This window comes from Phyllostomus hastatus, unplaced genomic scaffold (assembly GCF_019186645.2).
Source record: "Phyllostomus hastatus isolate PE091 unplaced genomic scaffold, TTU_PhHast_1.1 phas_scaffold_114, whole genome shotgun sequence".
NCBI classification, from domain to species: Eukaryota; Metazoa; Chordata; class Mammalia; order Chiroptera; family Phyllostomidae; genus Phyllostomus; species Phyllostomus hastatus.
The window spans coordinates 1732235-1751753 of record NW_025334006.1 but is presented as its reverse complement, the minus strand read 5'-3'; the positions used below and the strand labels follow the sequence as shown (position 1 = coordinate 1751753).

Sequence of the window (19519 nt, the reverse complement as noted above, 5' to 3'; positions counted from 1 at the left end):
CACGAGGGTTCCCTTTCCTCCACATCCTCACCGGCACCTGTCGTTAAAGTATACGGTTCCGTGGCATTAAGTACGTTCACATTTTGTGCAACTGCCATCCCCAACCATCCCCAGAACTCTTCGTCTGGAAGACCTGGAACTCAGTAGCCACTCAACACTCACTCTCCATCCCTCCCTTCCCCAGCCCCTGGCAACCGCCACCCTCCTTTCCTGTCCCCGTGAGTCTGACGGCCCCACAGCCTGTGTCCTTTTGTGACTGGCTCATTTCACTCAGCATAGTGTCCTCAGAATGCCTCCACGTTGTAGCCTGTGTTGGCATTCCCTTCCCTTTTTAAGGATGAATAACATCCGACTGTCCACGTAGGCCACATTCTGGTCATCCACTCCTCCCACCTTCTGGCTACCGCAAACAATGCCGCTGCAAACGTGGGCGAACCAATCTCTTACAGAGCTCACGTTCAGCTCTTCTGGGGCTGCAGAAGTGGACTGTCCACAAGTGGAATTGCTGAATCGTATGGTAGTTATATTTTCATTCTTGAAGACCTGCCGTACTATTTTTCTGCAGAGACTATATACCCTTGTACATTTGGAGAACGTTTTATAGCCATGCTCTGCTGTTCCCTTTGACCACGACTGAGGGCCATTGCTTCCCGACTTCAAGCCCTGATGGCGAACTCCAGGGGAAACTTAAACCTCTGGTGCTCTGGAACCCAACTGGTCAGTGTGAACCACACATTTCTGACCGGAATGCACTGTCGTCTTGGCCCAGCTTCCTGTTTCCTACAAGCCAGCGCGCACATTCCTCACCAGACGAGCCCCGTTATCAGCAAACACTTGCACAGCACCGTGAACTCAGCTTGTTTTAATAATTCCCAGCGGCCCCCACCCAGGGCCCCTTCTTCCCTTATCTCACTCCCTGCCAAGCCTTTACAATTTATGTTGTTTGCTTTTCTGTTCTGCTTTCAGCCCTCTCCGAGTTCCTTTTTCCCCACCAGGTCACGGTGGCCTTTTCGTCTCATATAAATTTAGTCTCCTCTGTCTGGGACTCATCGACTTCTACTTTCTCATTCTTCGGCCCCGCACTTCTCCCTGGCACCAGCTTTTTCATCTCTGGGCGTCCGACCTCCGGTAATTTGTCAAGATCACGTCCTTGCCATTTGCAACTTATTAGTTTTCTCTCTCTGTGTTTCTTTAGCACAGTTCTTCAGCTGGATCTCAGGCCGGTGTCCCAGCTCTGTGCTCATTTGCTGGAGGAGACCTATGAAGCTCCCTTTTGTCCCCACAGTCCGTGCACCGAGCGAGCGCTCCCTGAGAGAGGCTAACTAGCTCCATAGCCGCCCAGACAAAAGAGAGATGGCAGGTGGCCTGTGTGAGAGAAAGCTTAAAGATTTTGGTTGAAAGGGAAAGGGGGAGGGCAGAGGCTGAGGGTGTGCTAGGAAGGTCTGCCGTCTGGGACAGCAGTAAGGAGGACAGCCTGGGCAGTGGCAGGAGAGGAGACGGATCTAAGGAACGGTGGCAAGGAAGTCGGGTGCTTGAAGGCAGTTGTGCAGCTGCACGGAGTGACAGGGAGAGGGGGTGGGGGTGGAAATGTACAAGCGAACAATCAGCCATTCTAATAGCCCAGGGGAGCGATCACGGTGATGTGAATTATCAGAAACGTAAGGGAACAGACTCATAGGCACAGAAAACAGACGGACAGCGTTAGAGGGGAGGGGGTTGAGGGGCTGGGTGAAGAAGGTGAAGGGATTAAACAAGCAAATTCATAGGCGCAGACAATAGTGCAGTGATGACCAGAGGGGGCGGGCAGGTGGAAAAGGGTAGATGCAGGATAGCTGGTGACAGAAGGAGACTAGACTTCAGGTGACGAGCACACAATACAATATACGGATATTGTATTATAGAACTGTACCCCTGAAACCTACGTAATATTATTAACCAATGTCACCCCCATAAATTCAATAGAGATTTTTTTTTAAATAAAATGTCTATAAGGGAAAGAAAAAGAACATTTTACATAGGAAATGTCCTGCAACAGTAGAATTGGACGACTCATCGATTACAAGGAACAAGAGATGAGTCACCATTAGTCACTGACTCTGGCTCTGAATTCTGGAGACTGCACGGTCGTTCCCGCCATAACGAGGAGGTTGAACATGACAGAGGGAAAGACAGCCCCATCTTCACCACAGTCGCATCCATGAGACGGTGGGTCTGAGCAGGCCTAGGAACCAGGCACTCTAAGGTGACCCACGCGTTAGGAGGAGAGGAGAAGATATAAGGCCCAGGCTGGGCTTGGACCCTGGCACCTCCGGCCTCCCGGCCTTCAGCCACCTAATGCGGTATTTCACACAGGGCGTCCTTTGGGCCATTTCCAGCGACAATCATCATTACACGGAAAATAAAAGGGGGACGTCCCCTGGTCAAATGCTGGAAACACCGCGCTGCTCAAAGGAACACTGGCCTCTTCACGCAATAACTCGAAACCTTTCATGTAATAATGGGCTTGCGAGGCCTCCCAGTGAGAAGTGTAGTATTTGACTGCAGAACTTTTTTTGCCTGTTTTCCAGAATGTCTCTTGGGGCTTTGAGAGAAAACACTGATCCAATACACAGCAACATTTTGTCCTCGGAGAATTCCAAGTTTAAAAAAAGACCATTGACAATAGTAGTTTACTTCTCCATTGTGAATGGTCAGTGTTGCAATCAATAATTACTAATTTCCTCCATGTCCAGGTGTGTGTGTGTGTGTGTGTGTGCATGTGCGCGCGTGTGTACACATGTGTGTGTGTGCATCTGTGGCACCAGGGAGCCCTGGGGATGCACGGCCACGTCTCACTTGTCTCTTTATTCCTTTCACCCCAACTTCCTTGCATTCTGCTTCCTCTCCCCAACAGACAACCGCCTTTCTGTTCCACTGTCCCTCATTGTCCCCTGGATGCTCCTAACACCCCTTAGGACACGGGCCCTGACAAGAGGTCACATCATTAATGGTTGCTTGTCCCGCTCTCCTGCTGGAATGCAAGCTTTGGGAGGACAGGACCTCTGTCTCTTCTTTGCCCTGATCTTCCCAGGGCCAGACATGTGAAAATGCTCAGTAAACATTTGTTGAATGTTGAGAAGCATCATGCAGGATAGATGCACCCCAAGAAAACCTCAAAAAGGAAGGTCTTGTTTTTGCTGATCTTGGTAATTAGTATTTCTTCCCTGGGACATGAGGAAGGGAATGGGGGGAGGGGAGTCTGTCAGCCTCAGATCAAAGCTTTGGGTGGGGGTCTGTAATCTTTCCACGTCAGCTCAGCAGTCAGCCCATAAACGCACGAGGATTTGCTACCACGTCAGGCTATCCTGTGATCCACGGGAAAAGGGAGGGTTTGCTCCCATGACCTGCTCCCCGGGCTTCACTGGCTCGGGTCACACACCCGGCTTTTACTGAGCTACTGCTATCCCATCTCTCTTCCCCGAGGGGCTGCCCTCTCCCCTAGCCTTACTCCTGGGGGTTGGCCTGCGGTGCCCGAAGGAGCACCGGATTAGGAGCCAGATCTGGGTTCTGTCTCAGCTCAGCTTTTCCAGCCAAGGGACTAGAACCATCATCCTTGCCTGTAAAGAAACTCTTGCACTCCTGCCTACCTCGCCGGTCTGATGTGAGGAAGGCACTCTCGGTACCCTCTGTCGGCGCAGTCTGCCCAAGGAGCAGCGGTTCTAATCCTGGCTCCTCCGCTCCCGGACGGCACCTGGGGGAATGACGATTTCTAGAACCTGCAGGGTGACCTTCACTAGTCCTGCACGTGGGTCCTCAGGAAATCTGGGGAGGAGTCCCCCTGGCCTTTCCCGCCTCCTCCTGGCAAAGGGGCCGTTCTAAGGTGATGCCACGTGTCCTGGCGGCACCCACACCATCACCTCCCCTCTTCAGACTTGCTTTCCTACCTGTGAAATGAGGGGCTTGGGCTAGAATCATCCTCTTGAAGCTTCCTTCTGTCTCTGAAATACTACGATTTGTGTTTTCATGCTCTTTCCTCTGCCCCCTGTGTCACCCCATGTGGGTCCAAAATTCTTTTGCCATTAAATTCTCCTTTCTTCAGAGTCGCCCACCTGGCCCAGGACCGAGCCTTTTCCCCGTGGCCAGGAGCTCCTCCCCTGGCTGTCCTGTCTTTTCAGAACAGGTTCTAGCTTTTGTTGAGCCCGTCAATGCATATTCCAAGTCCACGTATCATTTGGGGAGAAGAGATTTTGCCATATACTATCACACAAATACATGTCTTACGTGCATTCTAGGCAATAGGGCCCCACTCCTCCCCCCCTCCCCACCCCCCACACAGAGTCCTCTCCAGGGCCTGAGAATCTACATGCCCGGGCAGAGCTGTGTGGGCGCCAGCACTCAGGTCTCCCCTGCGGTGCCGTCTCACTGTTTATTTAGTGGCGTGATGCTGTTTGCATCAACAACTTTGCCTTATAGGCTGTTCTTCATGTTTATGCTTCTCACTGTGAAAAAAATTGCTTGCCTAACATCTGTTCTGAATTCGTTTTTTCTTTATATTCTATTTATCTATTCCCCATTGAATTCCATTTGCGCCAAGGACAGTAACCGGAATTGGAATCTTCGGTGTCCTTCAGGATTTCTGTACACTGCAATTCATCTCTTAATTACTCTCTTTTTACTGTTATGAGAGACACATATACACCCACGTTCGCACGGGCAGATCGGCCCGCAGCTTACCTCTCTGCCTGTCCCCCTCTGGGGAATGCGTTTTATTAACTGAATAAATTAAATGGGCGCGTATATCCAATAAAGTAGAGAGGTTTTTCGTTACGGGTTTGTTTCAGATCATTTTCCCCCTGGCCACCCAATTTCCTCCTTTCGCCCAGGCTCTGTTCTAGAAAGAGCTTTACTTAGCTCGACGTAGTCACACCCCACCAGGACGAGGAGGGCCGCTGTGTTTTACAGACGAAGACACTCCACCAGGCTGCTTCGTGTGAAATCAGACCCGAGCCCCCATGAACCCCTCCTCTCGCCACTTAGAAACCCACGCCCAAGCATATTCCCAGCTGCAGCCGAGAAAGTCCCTGAAGAAGGTGGTGAGACCTGCTCTCCCTCCCGATACCTGGGAAGTGTACCAGGGGTGTGACTGTGACCCTGAGACTCACGGCACTGGCGCCGAGTCCCTAAGTTCCAACTCCAGATGCAGGGCTCTATCTGCCCCCAGTTCTCCGGTCATGCTGGGAGGGGCGTGTCCTCCCGCCCCCTGCAGGACCTTTCCCTCGCTCATCTCAGGGCCCCATCCACGTCTTCCAATGACACAGAGACGGAGAGGACATTTCCGCCCAGTCTGGAAGAGCGCACGGCCGGCCCCACCCCACAGGCATCTCAGCTTCGCTCTGGGTGCGGCACTGAGTGGACGGCAGCAGGAGAAACCACCCCTCCCTTCTGAAAAAGGCACCACTCATGTCTCTTTTCCTGAAGAAATCTGGCATCCACTGTAGAAGAGACAGAGAAACAGAAGACAGGGCTCTGTCCTCACATAATTCACAGAGCAGTAAGGGGCCGGTCAATAAAGGAAGAAGAGTGAGGTGCAGGTGGACAGAGGGATGGAAGAGTGCCCTGGAGACAACGACGAGGAGGAGGAAGGGCTCTAAGAATGTGCCGCAGGAGAGGGGACCGGCGACCTGTCAGAAAGCCTTTTCCAAACTAACGAGTTGAAGGCTGGAGGAAAAACCACGGGCAAAATTGGAAAATGACTGCCACTTTGGAGAGCCACAAATAACTTTTTATAGCAACAGATGGCTGTGATTCCCAAACTATGTGCTGAGGCACCCCAGGGTGCCACAGTGAACTCACAGGGCCTCCTGGGATGCTTTAAATATTCATGGGGGACGCAGCGACATCTGTTGGTCACCATGGAAGTTACTTTCAATTTATGCGTATTCTTTTTTCAAATGCCCACTAAGTTCTGAGAACATGAATACTTATTAAGTTGTTTGGACTTAACTGCTTAAAAAAAATAAGAGTGTGAGGGACTTCTTTTGGCCTTAGGAGGCCATGACACATTACTGAGTCATTAAGGGCGCGGTGAATTGAGAAAGTTCGGGAACCTGGGTGGAAGAGGAGAGAGGCGATAAGAGAGGTCGTGAGCTCCGGCGGGGCCCCTTGCTGTACCCAGGCCGAGCGGTTTGCACATGTGGCTTCCGTGGAGAGGGCTCCCTGGAGCAGGACGACACGTCAGCTCCCGTTTTACCAAGCTGGGTTTGTCCGAGAGCCCGTGGGGAGGCCCTGCGGCGGTCCCGGTGAGAGAGACAGGCCTCCACCCGGCAGCATCAACAGTGGAACTGCACCACAGCACACTCCACGACCACCAGGGAGCTCCTACTGCACACCCAACACTGTGGTACATGCCAGACATCACAGATAGATGAGACAGGGGCCCTGTGTTGAAAACACTCACCATCAAGTGGAAAGAAGGCAGCCACGAAAACAAGCCATCACCATGAGCGCAGAACCTCTAGGAGTTACGGAGGCTAGAGAAGGAAAAGAGAGTGCTGTTCCAGGAAGCCAGGGGAACAGCATGTGCTAAGGCAGGGAGGCGAGCGGTGGTGGAGGGTTTCGGTAAGTCAGGGTGAGCGGCGACGGGGCAAAGCAGGGGCCAGGTTGTGAAGGATGCTGCCGGCCGTGCTGAAACCCCCGAGGGGCTTGATGGCAGCAAACCACTGAAGGGTTTCAAATAAATGGGCGGTACAATGGGATCCGAACTTTACGAAGCCCCAGGTGGGCACACTGAGCTGGGGCCCACGCGTAGACTGGCAGCAGATCGGGAACTTAGGTCAGATTGGTGGGCACATACATCCCTGAGCGGGAGGTCTGAAATCCGGCCAAGGGAGGGTGAGGGACCCACCAGTATGACGAGGGCAGGAGAACAGTGCTCATCGGACCCCAGGCACCCCGGAGAGGAAAGGGGCTGAGAAGGGGCTGATTCAGCCCATCGGGCTCTGGAGGGGCTGTGAGTTCAAGGTCAGCCCCAGGCATGAGCGCCGGGAGGCTCCCCCGTGCAGGTAATCCACACCCTGCTGGGCGTGACAGGTGGGAGTCGGGAGAAAGCAGCTCCCGGGCTCCAAGGGCCCCTGGCTCTGTCACTGGGTCCTCCAGTCTGTTCTGCCTCACAGCTCTCTCGAGCCACCCCTGCTCTAACGGCAGACTGTAACGCATGAAGCCCCAGTGAGCCAAGCTGGACCCGACCCCTGGGACTCCTGGGGCCACGCTCTGGCCACAGCAGGAGGCGGGCCGCCCAGCCCAGGGGCAGCCCCTGTGGAAGTCAAGGGCCCATGTGCTCCCGGCACCAGACTCTTCGCTAAACTCTGGGGAAGCTGAGGGACTCGGACACTCACAATTGTCCTCTCCAGGAGGCAATGGCCACCCTTCCCACTGAGCTTTCTGACACTTGCACATCTAGGGTCTAGACCAGAGGTGAGACCTATGGCCAGGACAAAAGTCACCCTTTCAGCATCTTCCACTCACTGGAGAGAAAACTGTCCCCCAGGCGAGGATTTATCAGGTGCCTGGTGTCTCGCAGCTGTCCCAGCTGCTGGAGGCCCTCATCAACCCCTCAGTCTCTGCCTGGAAACGGGGTCTCCAGACGTAGGCATGGAGTCCTCCCAACATGGGGCGGGTGCTGGCATGTCACCTGGTCTCCCAGGGATGCTCCTCACCCCGCTTCTCCATCCCCTGGAAAGTGGACCCAGCAGGTGTGGCCCACCTACCAGAGGGTGCAGGGCCCTTCCCTTTGATGGGGAGGTTATCACACCTAAAACTTGACTGTGCATCAGGCAGCCTCAGGTTTCTCATCTGACCCACATAACAGCCTCTTTTACCAAAGAAACTGGCTCGGGAAGGCTGTGGTTTGCTCGAGGTGACACAGCCGATAAATCACAGGACAGGGCCCAAGTGTCTGCAGCCGCATCACTGCCAACCTCCACCCTGACATCTGACAGACGCAGTGGGAACGGTCCAGTGACAAATACTCTTTATCCCTTTTTTCTTTTTCTTATGGCCAACGCCACGTGCGCTCATTGTAAACTGCTAGAACTCGGAGATACACAAGGCAAAGAGCACGGGACTCCCATAACTTCTGGCTCCAGACACGTGCCCTGGGAGCTGCTCACAGACCTTCCTCCACGCTTTTTCCAGGCCCCAGCACAGCCCCTGACACAGAGAATGTGCTCAGTGAATGGTTATTGAGTGAACTAATGGTCAGAGACACTACCATTCATTTGCAGAACTGGATGGACCATTTCACAAGGTGCTTCTCCATTCCGCTGTGCATCCCAGACACCCTTGTGTGTGGGTGTGCAGGTGCCTCCTGATGAACAGCCTCCAGAGCTCAGTGACCCCAGACGGGGGCGGGCCTTCTGGACCGGAGCCAGGCAGCCCCACCCCCTCCAACCAGCTCCCCCCCCCCCACACCAGCTCACACCAGCCATGCACCCTGCCTCAGTTCCCGGAGGGCAAGGGTGAACCATTTTCATTGAACTGACTGGTCGTTTCTTTTTTAAAAACTTCTAATTAAACAAGTCAAACAAGTGTTATTTTTGTCTGCACAATATTTCACTGATTTGTCTCAGTTTTCTCCTCAACCGGGTGCTTTGGGGTTGTATAAGCAAATTCTTATGTGCATATATAAATATAAATGAATAATTGGCTGAGAATGTTTTGCCCCAAAAGGTGACTGTAGACACATTCGAATGAGAGGAAGCAAGAACTTACCTTGCTCAGTGCACTCGTGGGGCGGTTCTGGTCCCTCGGGCAGGAAGCTGCTTTGAATGCCCACCTTTAAAAGTCTGCTTCCAGAGCTGGATGGAGCCTGGCTCCTCCCTCCCGCGAGAAACCGCAGCCCCAGGGCTGTTCCGAGGAGGCCGGCCTGGGAGCAGGGCCCGGCAGGCGAGAGAGTAGCACAGTCCACGGCAGGGCCCAGGCTTTGGCCGCTGCCCAACTGGGATCATCCCCATCTCGAGGAACTTGCTTGAACTCTCTAAGGCTCAGTGCCCTGTTCTGCAAAGTGGGTGTAATAACGACCCCATGCATTTTTTTTAATGAGGATTAAATGAGGGGAGACCAGCACTGCACTCAGAGCGAGGCCTGGCGGGTAGTGAGCACTCAGTACACGCGCACAATGGCGGCCACCTCCAAGGCTGTGAGAAGCGTCCTCCACCCTTCCCCACGGACTGATGTCACGGAGACCGGAGGTTCCTTCACACACCACAGAGAGTACACTTAATATCCAAAGACAACGCCTTAATTTCCAGTTCCTAGGAATTAAAGGATTTAAAGCCACAGCAGCAAGCTGCAGAGGCTCCCAGTTTTGCTCCCGTATCGCAGGGACAAGGAGGCTGAAGTGAAGGGTGTTTACGGACTTTGCGTACGACAGTGTCCCGAGCCGGTGGCAGAGCTGCGCGACCCGGGACCCAGCCTCCTGGGCTCCAGTGCATGTTGTTTTGCAACCCCCCCCACCCCCCATCTCTGGAAGCAGTGAGACACCGCCATACGGTCGTAACCGTGTGCACACTGAGGCCAGACCCCCTCGGGGAAGTCTGTCTGGAGAGGCACGGCGATGCCCCAAAAGGCAAGGGATCAGGCCTTCGGGATTACAATGATGGCAACCCAACTCAAACGGACTTCAGTACAAATGAACTTACACTTGGAGGATCCAAGGAAGACAGCAGGAAGCAAAAAGCCTTGAACCAAATTTCCTATGTACTTCCTCAACTCTCTCTGCTTCTCGTAAATCTCTCCTGGTCTCTGCAGAGAGTTCTTGCCATGGGCGAGCAAGATGGCCACCAACGGCCCTGGACCCATCTTCCCAGGAACATGGAGCCTTGTCCCCAGCTTCCATGCACACTTCCCAAGGAAGGATCCTGACCGGGTCACATGTCCACCCGTGGACCGGCCACTGTTGCCAAGGAGATGCGACACTACGATTGGCCGTGCCTGGATGGGGAGGCCATCCCCGAGCCAGAGGGACCGAGTGCTGCTATCACTGACAGAGACCCCAGAACTGTGCAGAAGGGGGGCGGGGCAGGGAACCTCATGCAGGAGGAGGGCTGGGCGGACAAAGCCCACGGAGCCAGCCCAGGACCTGAAAAGAAAGGCCTGGAAAACGAGCTTCATTTACACGTTTTTTCTTTCCAAGATCTTTCCAGGAGCTCCTCAAACTACTGATGAGCGTTTGTGTAAACATAAATTCACTGGATTACACAATTTACATGTAAAACGGGGCCAGTTTTCTCACGAGGTTCATAAACCAGCTCTGAAGCAATTCTAACGGAATTGTGACAAAATGGTTCTCAGCATTAGCAATATTACTAGAAAAACACACAAAGACTCCCAAGGTGCCCACTGGGGAGGACGACTTTCATTTGAATGTAGGAGTATTATTTTGTGTTCTTTTTTTGAAGATCCAGATTCAGATGTAAAAATTATTTTGGCAATAACTAAATCAATACAAATATATTACCAAAATATGGTTGCACCCCCGTGTGAATGTTTTTCCTTGTATATTGAACTAAGAATTGAAGGTAAGAGGAATGGCGTAAACTTGAAGGTGGTGGGGTAGAGAGCAGGGTCTTTAATTTGGGGTTTGGGGCCCCTGAGGGGGTTATTGTTATCACATCAGGGTCCCCTGGGGAGCTTGTTACGTTTAGAAGAGCCTGGGTCCCTCCCCAAAGGCTCTGGTCAGGGGGATCCAGGTGGGATCAGGCATCCTTATTGTCCAGATGGTCGGTCGCAGCGCCGCCCTCGGGCAGTGTTCCCAGCGTGGGAGCAGCCTTCCTGCACCGACACCCGGAGAGCCTGTTAAATGCAGATCCCTGGGCCCCGCCCAGGCCTCCTAGGCCTGACTTGGGGAAGAGCAGAGCTCTGACTCTGTATTTATTAAGCTCCCAAGTGGCTATTCTAAAAACACTTTTTATTTTGAGATGATTATAGATTCAACAGAAAGTTGCAAAACAAAAGGTACAGAGAGGTCCTAGGTACCCTTCACCCCGTGTCCCCGAGTGGCCACCTCTCGCATGACTAGAGGACACGATGAAAACCACATGGGTCTAATCCACGACGCTTATTCAGATTGTATTGGGTTTACGTGCACTCGTGTGTGTGTGTGTGTGTGTGCATCATTTTATGCAATTATATCACATGTGTAGGTTTGTGTAACCGCCACCACAGCCACGACACAGAAGTGTCCCCTTACCACAAGGCTCTCTCAGGCCACCCTCCAGAGCCACACCAACCCATCATCACCCCTTCTAACCTCCGGCCGCTACTACTGTCTTCGCCATCGCTATCGTGTTATTTCAAAATTAATATGCAAATGAAATCATATACTATGAAACCTTTTGTTCAAAAGGAGGGACAAAGATTATAGAAGATTGAACAATAAACTTTTACAATTAAAAAAACAGGAAATCTTTCTAGATTGGCTTTTTTCATTCACATAACTCCCTTGAGATCCACCCAAATCACTGCAGTGGCAATCGGCTGGGGTCTTTTTTAGTGCAGCATAGTATTCCACTGTGTGGATGTCCCACTGTTTGTTTAACCATCCACCTGCTGAACAACATTTGAGATGTTTTTGGTTTTTGTCTGTGACAAATAAAACTGCTGTGAACATTCATATACATGTTTTCATGTGAACAGAAGTTTTCATTTCTCCAGGATAAATGTCCAGGAGTGCTAGTGCTGAGTCATATATAATAAGTACATGCTTAGTTTTACAAGAAACTACTTTCCAAAGTGGCTGTACCACTTCACACCCACACCACCAACACACGAGTGGTACAGTTTCTCCCACACTCACCAGCATTTGATGATATTATTTTATTCTAGCCATTCTGATGGGTAGTAGCAGCTCACTGTGGTTTTCATTGGCATTTGCCAAATGGCGAGTGACATGGAACATCTTTTCATGTGCTTATTGCCACCTGTGTCTCCTCTTTGGCGAAGTGCCTATCCACGTCTTCTGCCCACGTTTTATAACTGTGTACTCTAGATACAAGTTCTTTGTCAGATGCATTTGCAGGTATTTCTCCCGGTATGTGGATTGCCTTTTCACCTTAGCAGGGTGTTTCAGGGAGCAAAGAAAAAAATGGATAAAGACCACTTTATTAATTTTTGTCTGTAACAGGTTGTACTTTTGATGTCAAGTCTCAGAACTATTTGCATAGTGCTAGATCCCTAAGATTTTCTCCTATTTTTTTCTAAAAGTTTTACATTTTACATGTAAGTTAGTGGTCTGTTTTGAGGTGACTTTTATGCAGGGTGTGAGGTCATGCTTTGGCCAACGTGTGCCCAATTGCTCCAGCACCGCTTGAGGAAAAGGCTTACCTTCCTCCACTGCTTTGCTTTTGTGTCTCTGTCAAAACTCAAGTGAGGGTATTTGCGTGGGTCTACTTCTGGGTTCTCTGCTCTGTTCCAATCATCTAGGGGTCTGTTTCTCTGCCAGTGCCACCCAGGCTTGACCGCTGTAGCCAGGTCTTGAAATCTGGTAGGCTGATTCCCCCCACTTCATTCTTTTTCGGAATTGATTTAGTTATTTTAACTCCTTTGCCTTTCCATATGAATTGTGAAACAAGCTTGTCTATGCCTATAAAAATTCTTTTTTTAATGATTTTATTTATTTATTTTTAGAGAGGGAAAGGAGGGAGAAAGAGAGAGGGAGAGAAACATCAATGTGCGGTTGCTGCGGGCCATGGCCTGCAACCCAGGCATGTGGCCTGACTGGGAATCGAACCTGCAACACTTTGGTTCGCAGCCCGTGCTCAATCCACTGAGCTACGCCAGCCAGGGGTTCCTACAAAAATTCTTACTGTGATCAGTGTGGAGTGTGCCAATCCATGAACATAACACATCTCTCCATCTATTGAGGTCGTCTTTGATTTTTTAATATGCACCGTCAATGGTACTGTGTTTTAAGTCTGGTCTCCACATACTCGTTGTCAGCAAACAGAAACGCCGTGTTGATCCTGAGTTCGTGCGTGTGCTGCTCTTGAATCCTGCAACCTTGCTGAACTCACTTACTAGTTCAGGACTATTTTTTTTTATTTCTTAGAATTTTTTATGTGGACAATCATGTCATCTGAGAATAGAGGCAATTTCATTCATTTCTTTCCGATCTCTATGCTTTTTATTTATTTTTCTTGCCTTCCTGCACTTGCTAGAATTGCCAGTACCATGTTAAATACCCTTGCCTTCTTCCCAGTCTCAGGAGAAAGCACTGTCCTTCCCCCGTTATATGACACCTTAGCTGGTTTCTGTAGTTTCTTGTAGATACTTTTTTATACAGTTGAGGAAGTTCCCTTCTGTTCCCTGAGCATTTTCAATCATGAATGAGTGTTGGATTTTGCCAAATGCTTTTTTCCTTCATCAACTGAATGATCACATAACCCTTCTTTTTTATTCAGTTTATATAGAGAGTATATTGATTTTTTAAAATATATATATATTGAGCCAGCCAGGTATACCTAGAGCAATATCACTTGGTTGTGGTGCATAATTCTTTTTTACGTCGCGGTGTATAATTTGCTGGTGTTCTTCAAGGGTAGATCTGCTAGTGACAAATTCTTTCAGTTTCCCTTCATCTGACGATGTTATCCCCCCTCCTGTCCTGAAGTCTGTTTTCACCAGACATGGGGCTTGTGATTGACAGCTCTCATCTTTCAGCGTTCCTTCTCACTTCCTTTCGGTCTCCATGGTTTCTGATGCCGTGCCGTCCTTTGAATTGGTGTTCCCTGCAGACAACGCGTCATTTCTCGCTGGCTGCTTTCAAGATGTTTTCTGTTTGGGGTTTTCAAAAGTTTAATTATGGCATATGTCGGCACGGATTTCTTTGGGTTGCTCCTCTGGGAGGCGGGCGCTCACACAGCCTCTTGAATCTGCGAGTCTGCGTCTTTTGTCAGGCTGGAGAATTCTTAAGCCGTTACCTCTTCAAACCCAGACAGGTGACTTTTGGGCATATTTCACGTTTAAGAAGCTCTGCTCTTCAGTGGGCTTCCGGGGCCCAAGAACCCCTCAGACGCCATACGATGCTATTAATGTCCATTGTTCTCAGGGGTACATCCACAGCTTTCACTAGATTTTCAAAAGATGCCACGGCAGGCCTCATCAATTTTATAAAAGGACTGGCTTGCGGCTGCCTTATTGTGTTATTTTCGGTCTCCTTGGTTAACACCAGTAAAAACTGGTCAGTACACTTTCTTCCACCACACCTGCTGGACTCCTGTGTCCCAAGATGTCCCCCGCTATTTTGGGAAATACGATCACTCAGGTGAATATTTTGAGTGCCCAATACCTGCCAGGCAAATCTTGTTTTCATTCCCCTCCCCAGTCAGTGAGAAAGAGGAGAGTTACAAAATTAACGCCTTGTGTAGCTCGTGAGGCGTTCAGAGTAACTAAGAATTCAGACTAAATTTTGCTGCTTTCACATCTTACGACTTTATCCTTTAACCTCTGCTCCTACCGTTCCGACCTGAATATGCCAGCAATCAAATTATACCCCGAAAGTGTAACTTAACAGACGGCAAGCAGGGCGTCACGCAGGGGCCCAGGTGTCGTGGCTCTGGTTAGCTCCGCACAGCTGGCAGCTGAGGGGTGGGCTCATCCCTGGACAGCTGCACCGCTGTTTCCTCCCTGGGGGACCCTCACCTGCCTCTGCCACCCACCCTCCTGGACTCACTCCTGCTCGTCGTCCAGAACTCAGCGTGAGGATCACCCCTTTGGGAAGCCTTTCGTCTCTCTTCTCCCAGCACGGAGCTGGGTGTGCCTTTAAGGTCACCCAGTTTCGCCAGACATCCCACTGCGGGGTGATTGCCTAATTGTCACTCCCGCCAGACGACGAGACCCTTGAAGCCTGTTGCTTTCCTCCCCCCCACACTTTAGTAAATAAATACAACCAGGCATGGACTTGTCGTATCTAACTGGCGGCACTGACCGCCTCCAGTTAGGGGTCACCAGCTCCAGCTGACCGGCCGATCCTTCCCCCCCCGCCTTCATTCATGCCCAAGTATCTGCGGAGTTTTTCCACCCACAGGTGTGGCGACCAGATGTCCAGCCCTTCGCCAGCAGTTTAATCTTTCCCGAATTCTCACAAATATTTATCAATTCACTTCAGACCTTTTCCAAGAATCAATATATAAAAGTCATTCATCATTTCCCTCCCTAGAATGACTGTCTTCCCATTTTGGGGCAATATGGACATCACTGACCTCTGCCGTTTCCTTCTTGGTCTTCCTGCTGGATCTTATGAATTCCTTATTACGGCGTTTACATTGTCTGTCAGGCTGTGAGCTCACTGGGGGCGGGGAGCCTGCCTTCTCCAGCCCGGAACCTGCAGGGACTGGTACCAGGTGGGAGCCCATAGGTGTCCGCGGGATGAAGTGTAATGTTAGATCATCTCAGCAACACTATTCCGTGTGATTGGCACGTGCATTCCCCCTTCTTCTCTGCATCTCCGCTTCCTATTCATCTTCCATCCTTCATTCTAAGCCGCCGTGAACTCTTCATGGCAAGGATGAAATGGATACGCAAACACAACGCATTGTAAGGTAATTCTCTTATTCCTCCCAGGTACTACCTTGGCCGTCGGATGTTTATCGTGATCTCGGAGCCGGACATGATCAAGCAGGTGTTGGTCGAGAACTTCGGCAACTTCACCAACAGAATGGTATGTGGCCTTTCTGCCCGTGGACGGATGGGGAGTGGTTCTGAGATGCGGGGACTGCCCGTCACAACGAACAGCGACACGGTGGGCCTCTTACCGACTCCCACCTGTGCTGCCCGGGGAATTCAGGTTTTCAAGGACACGTTCCGTGCAAAGGGATGGCATTTACATTTCCAAAATGCTGCAGGGTGGCTCTCGCTCAAGGAGAGGTTGCGGTTCATAAAAATCCTAAAACCAGGGGGGTGTTTCAAAGCTGCATTCAAAGCTGGAGGAATCCAGAGGGCACAGGTCAAGGGCTGCAGAAGACCCAGCAACGTTAATAAATATCAGAGGAAAAGCAGAGTGTCGAGCCTCTTGTGCTGACATCTCTCCCACAGAGTATAACAATCTTAAGGCTGGAAAGGAAGGACATGCAACATTCCAGGGGAAATTTGTTCCCAAGTAGCAGGGGGCCCTGTCAGGAGGCCCCGTTATGTCAGTTCAAGTCCCTGACCCACTAAAGGATGCACATACTCCATCGTTTTAGAAAATATATTTTCCACTTTTTATCTCTTTGCTGAGAAATCCCGAAGAATGGACAAGGTGACAGAAAGTGGCAGAGGTCAGTATTATCTATGTTTTCCAAAAGTGGGGGGACAGGAATTCTAGCAGAGAAGACCAATAATAGCATTTATGTTCTTTTTAAAAAAGATTTTATTTATTTTTAGAGAGAGGGGAAGGAAGGGAGAAAGAGAGGGAGAGAAACATCAGTGTGTGGTTACCTCTTGTGTGCCCCCTACTGATTGTGGGGTCAGGCCCCACAACCCAGGCATGTGCTCTGACTGGGAATTGAACCAGCAACCCTTTGGTTCACAGGCCTGGTGCTCAATCCACTGAGCCACACCAGCCAGGGCACCTTTATGTTGATTCTTAAAAAGAGTCTAAATAATAGAGTCTGAATTAATAAACACTTGCTTGTGAGAATTCAGAGAACCCCTCTGTGACAACCTTTGTGCGTGTGTGTGTCAAATTAAACTCATCTTCCACTCTTATTGGGATAGTAGGTAAAGCAGTCAGTCTCCCGTTGGTTATTTGGCAAACTTTTGCACATTGGCCATGGGCCCGGCACTGGATAGGTGATGATTATAAACGAGATAGAGGACGTGGCCTTGTCCTCAAGGAGCTCGCTAGCGACAGAGGCAGACAAGCAGAGGAACCGGTACGATGTTGTAGGGTGAGTGCTTCTGCTGTGGAAGCCACTGCGCCATCCAGGACAGGGACAGGCTGGGAGATCTCGGGGGTTGAGTGTTAAAGAAATTTGCCTAGCCTCCCCCACCCGCCGTGTTTTGTACTGATGGAGCCACTTGGAGTGTTTTTTAAACTTCACAAGAACTTACGAGATGGGTCCAACGATCATCTCTATCACCCAGACAAGCAAACGAAGACCTGATGAAGTGACAGCCTGGTCACATCACTGAGAGGAGGAAGAGCAGGGACTCACATGCCATCTCCCAGCCCACGCCCAGGGCTCCTTCTACTGCCGCTACTACAGCAGCTGCCGAGGGTGATATTGCTGGCTGGTCAAGGTTTCACTGAGTAGTTGGCCGCTCGCCCTTCCGGCCCGAGAGCATCACGCCCGGTGCAGACACCGCATGGTCCCTGGAAGAAGGTGACCAGCAGGGGTGGTGAAGGGACTGCAGATGTTTACTCTGCTGCCTCCAGAGACCCTTCCCCGACCACTGTGTCGTTATTCCCCTGTTCCAAGTCCCCTGAAGGCCCTCCGTGGCGCTGGGCTCTTAGAGACAGAGTCTGATGGCTGAACGCAGTTGTGGACTGCTGCTCAGAGCACTGATTAGAGAAGTGGGGGCAGCCAGTGCGTCAAAGGGCCCGGTGTCCCAGCGGGCAGCGAGGGTGCGCCGAGAGCCTGCCACGGTCTTGATGGGACGTGGCCGCCACGTGTCTCCCTACTGTTTCACGTGACACCCAGTGTCACCAGGGCACAAGACACTAAGAGCTGACTGGGAAGAGGGCTGCCCTCTAACTGATAAATTAGGGACGGACATTCACTGAACACACACGTGTGAGCCGAGAACACCCATGAACTTGCTCTAGCTTCAGTCCACTTCCCTGCTAAACCCTTTGTCCGTCCTCCCTAGTTTTTCCCAACCCCGTTCTCAGGTCTCCAGGCCCCAGACTCAGAATATGGTTCCAATTTCCTTCTTCCACTCAGCACAGTGCCCTCAGGAGAAAGTTCAAGTTCCCCTGACGAGATTTAAGGGCCTCCCATCTCACCTCTCCCTGCTCCCCACGACGAGCTGTCACTCCCGCTGCGCCAGCCTCTCGATGCTCTCCGTTAACCTACCCCCGGAAAGCCCTGCCCCAGTGCCTTTGCTCACGCTGACACTCCCTCTGGGACTGGAGGCAGCATGACAGTGGGGCTTGCGTGTACCGGCAGTGTGAGCTTGAGCGAAGTACTTAACTCCTGGAAGCCTCTCCTCCTTCTTTGGGAAGATGGGGGAGTGATCTGCCTTCCTGGGCTGTCGGAGGCTAAACGAGGCCACACAGATAACTCCTGCCTTCCCTGCACTGGACGTGCACTGGCTGCTACTCGGAGGAGACCGCCACGTCCTCGGTTCCCAGCCACACCCTAGCTGCCTGCCCTTCCAGGCTCCACGCCAATTCTGCCTCCTCCATGAAGCCTTCCCTACTTCAGTCCACACTTACATTTCCCCCTCTCTGAACTCTGATACCAGGTATCATCAGCATCGCTCACGTCCACCACTGATTCTACGTACCACCTACAGTGAAGGAAGGTATGGCTTTCACCTGAACTCGGTCACTAGCTCTTTAAGGCTTGTCCCACGTTTTTGTACCCCCGTGTCCCAAACACATAGTGACTACTCAGCATCCAGTAGATTCTGGTTCAAGCTGAACCGAATCTTCGTCAGCCTGGCACTGTCCCTGGAAGAAGCAGACATCGCTGAACCTGGGGAGTCGATGCACACGGTCCCGTCCGGCTCACTCAGGAACACAGAAGCAGACCCACCAAAGAGAAGATGTCTAGGAGACCCCGGCGTTTACACTTGTCCATCTGGGACTGTATCCACTCGTCTTTAGCTTTGTTTACGGTCTTTAATCCAACTCCGTCTTGAGGATAAAACAACCCTCGGTGACTCAATTTCTTTTTTAACCATCTTTAGAGTGGGATTTTCTCGCAGGTTTTTGAAAGTCAAATTAAACTGGGGCCTGTGGTTCCCTCTCCTCCATATGCTCACTTATCTGCTCAGAGAACTCGAGGAGATTAGCGAGGCGTGATTTCTCCTCACGACGCCACGACGCCTTCCCCCGACAAACCATGTTTACTGAAGTGTTCCCCGCTTCAGCTTTATTATACATCCATTCAGCAAACATGAAAGGCTTCCTCCACGCAAGCGTCTACCAAACGGTCCCCCGCGGTACGGAAAACACCTCAGCATATTAGTTTGATACACTAAGTGAAAAGGAACTTAAGTAACACGCAGTTGCATTTTCCGCCCGTGAGAGCCCGTGTCCGCTCGCCCACCCAGCCTCGCCGCCCATGGGCCCCCGCCAGCCTGGCTGCAGGGCAAGTGACCCCACAGGGAACTCCCTGACGCGTGCAGCTGCGGAGCAAACATATATTGAATTCAGAAGTTGTTGAATGAAAATTGTTGTTTTTCTCAAACTCCGGAACACTGGGCTGGACAGGCTGTGGGTCAGACCACGGGTGGCAGCTCTTACGACGCTCCCCCACTCAGACGCTTGGATTCCCCTCATTCCACGAATGACTGCTTTGCCCGGTTCCCGGATGGACTCTGCGGGCCTCTGTCC

General features: G+C 51.2%; 1 protein-coding gene across 1 annotated transcript in view; it reads left to right on the top strand.

Moving 5' to 3' along the window:
* TBXAS1 (thromboxane A synthase 1) overlaps positions 1-19519 on the top strand; it is a 137821-nt gene that overhangs the window by 45554 nt on the left and 72748 nt on the right. Inside the window, exon 4 of the mRNA XM_045855777.1 lies at positions 15598-15694. Within this exon, the coding sequence (XP_045711733.1) occupies positions 15598-15694 (97 nt within the window). The remainder of the gene's footprint in view (positions 1-15597; positions 15695-19519) is intronic.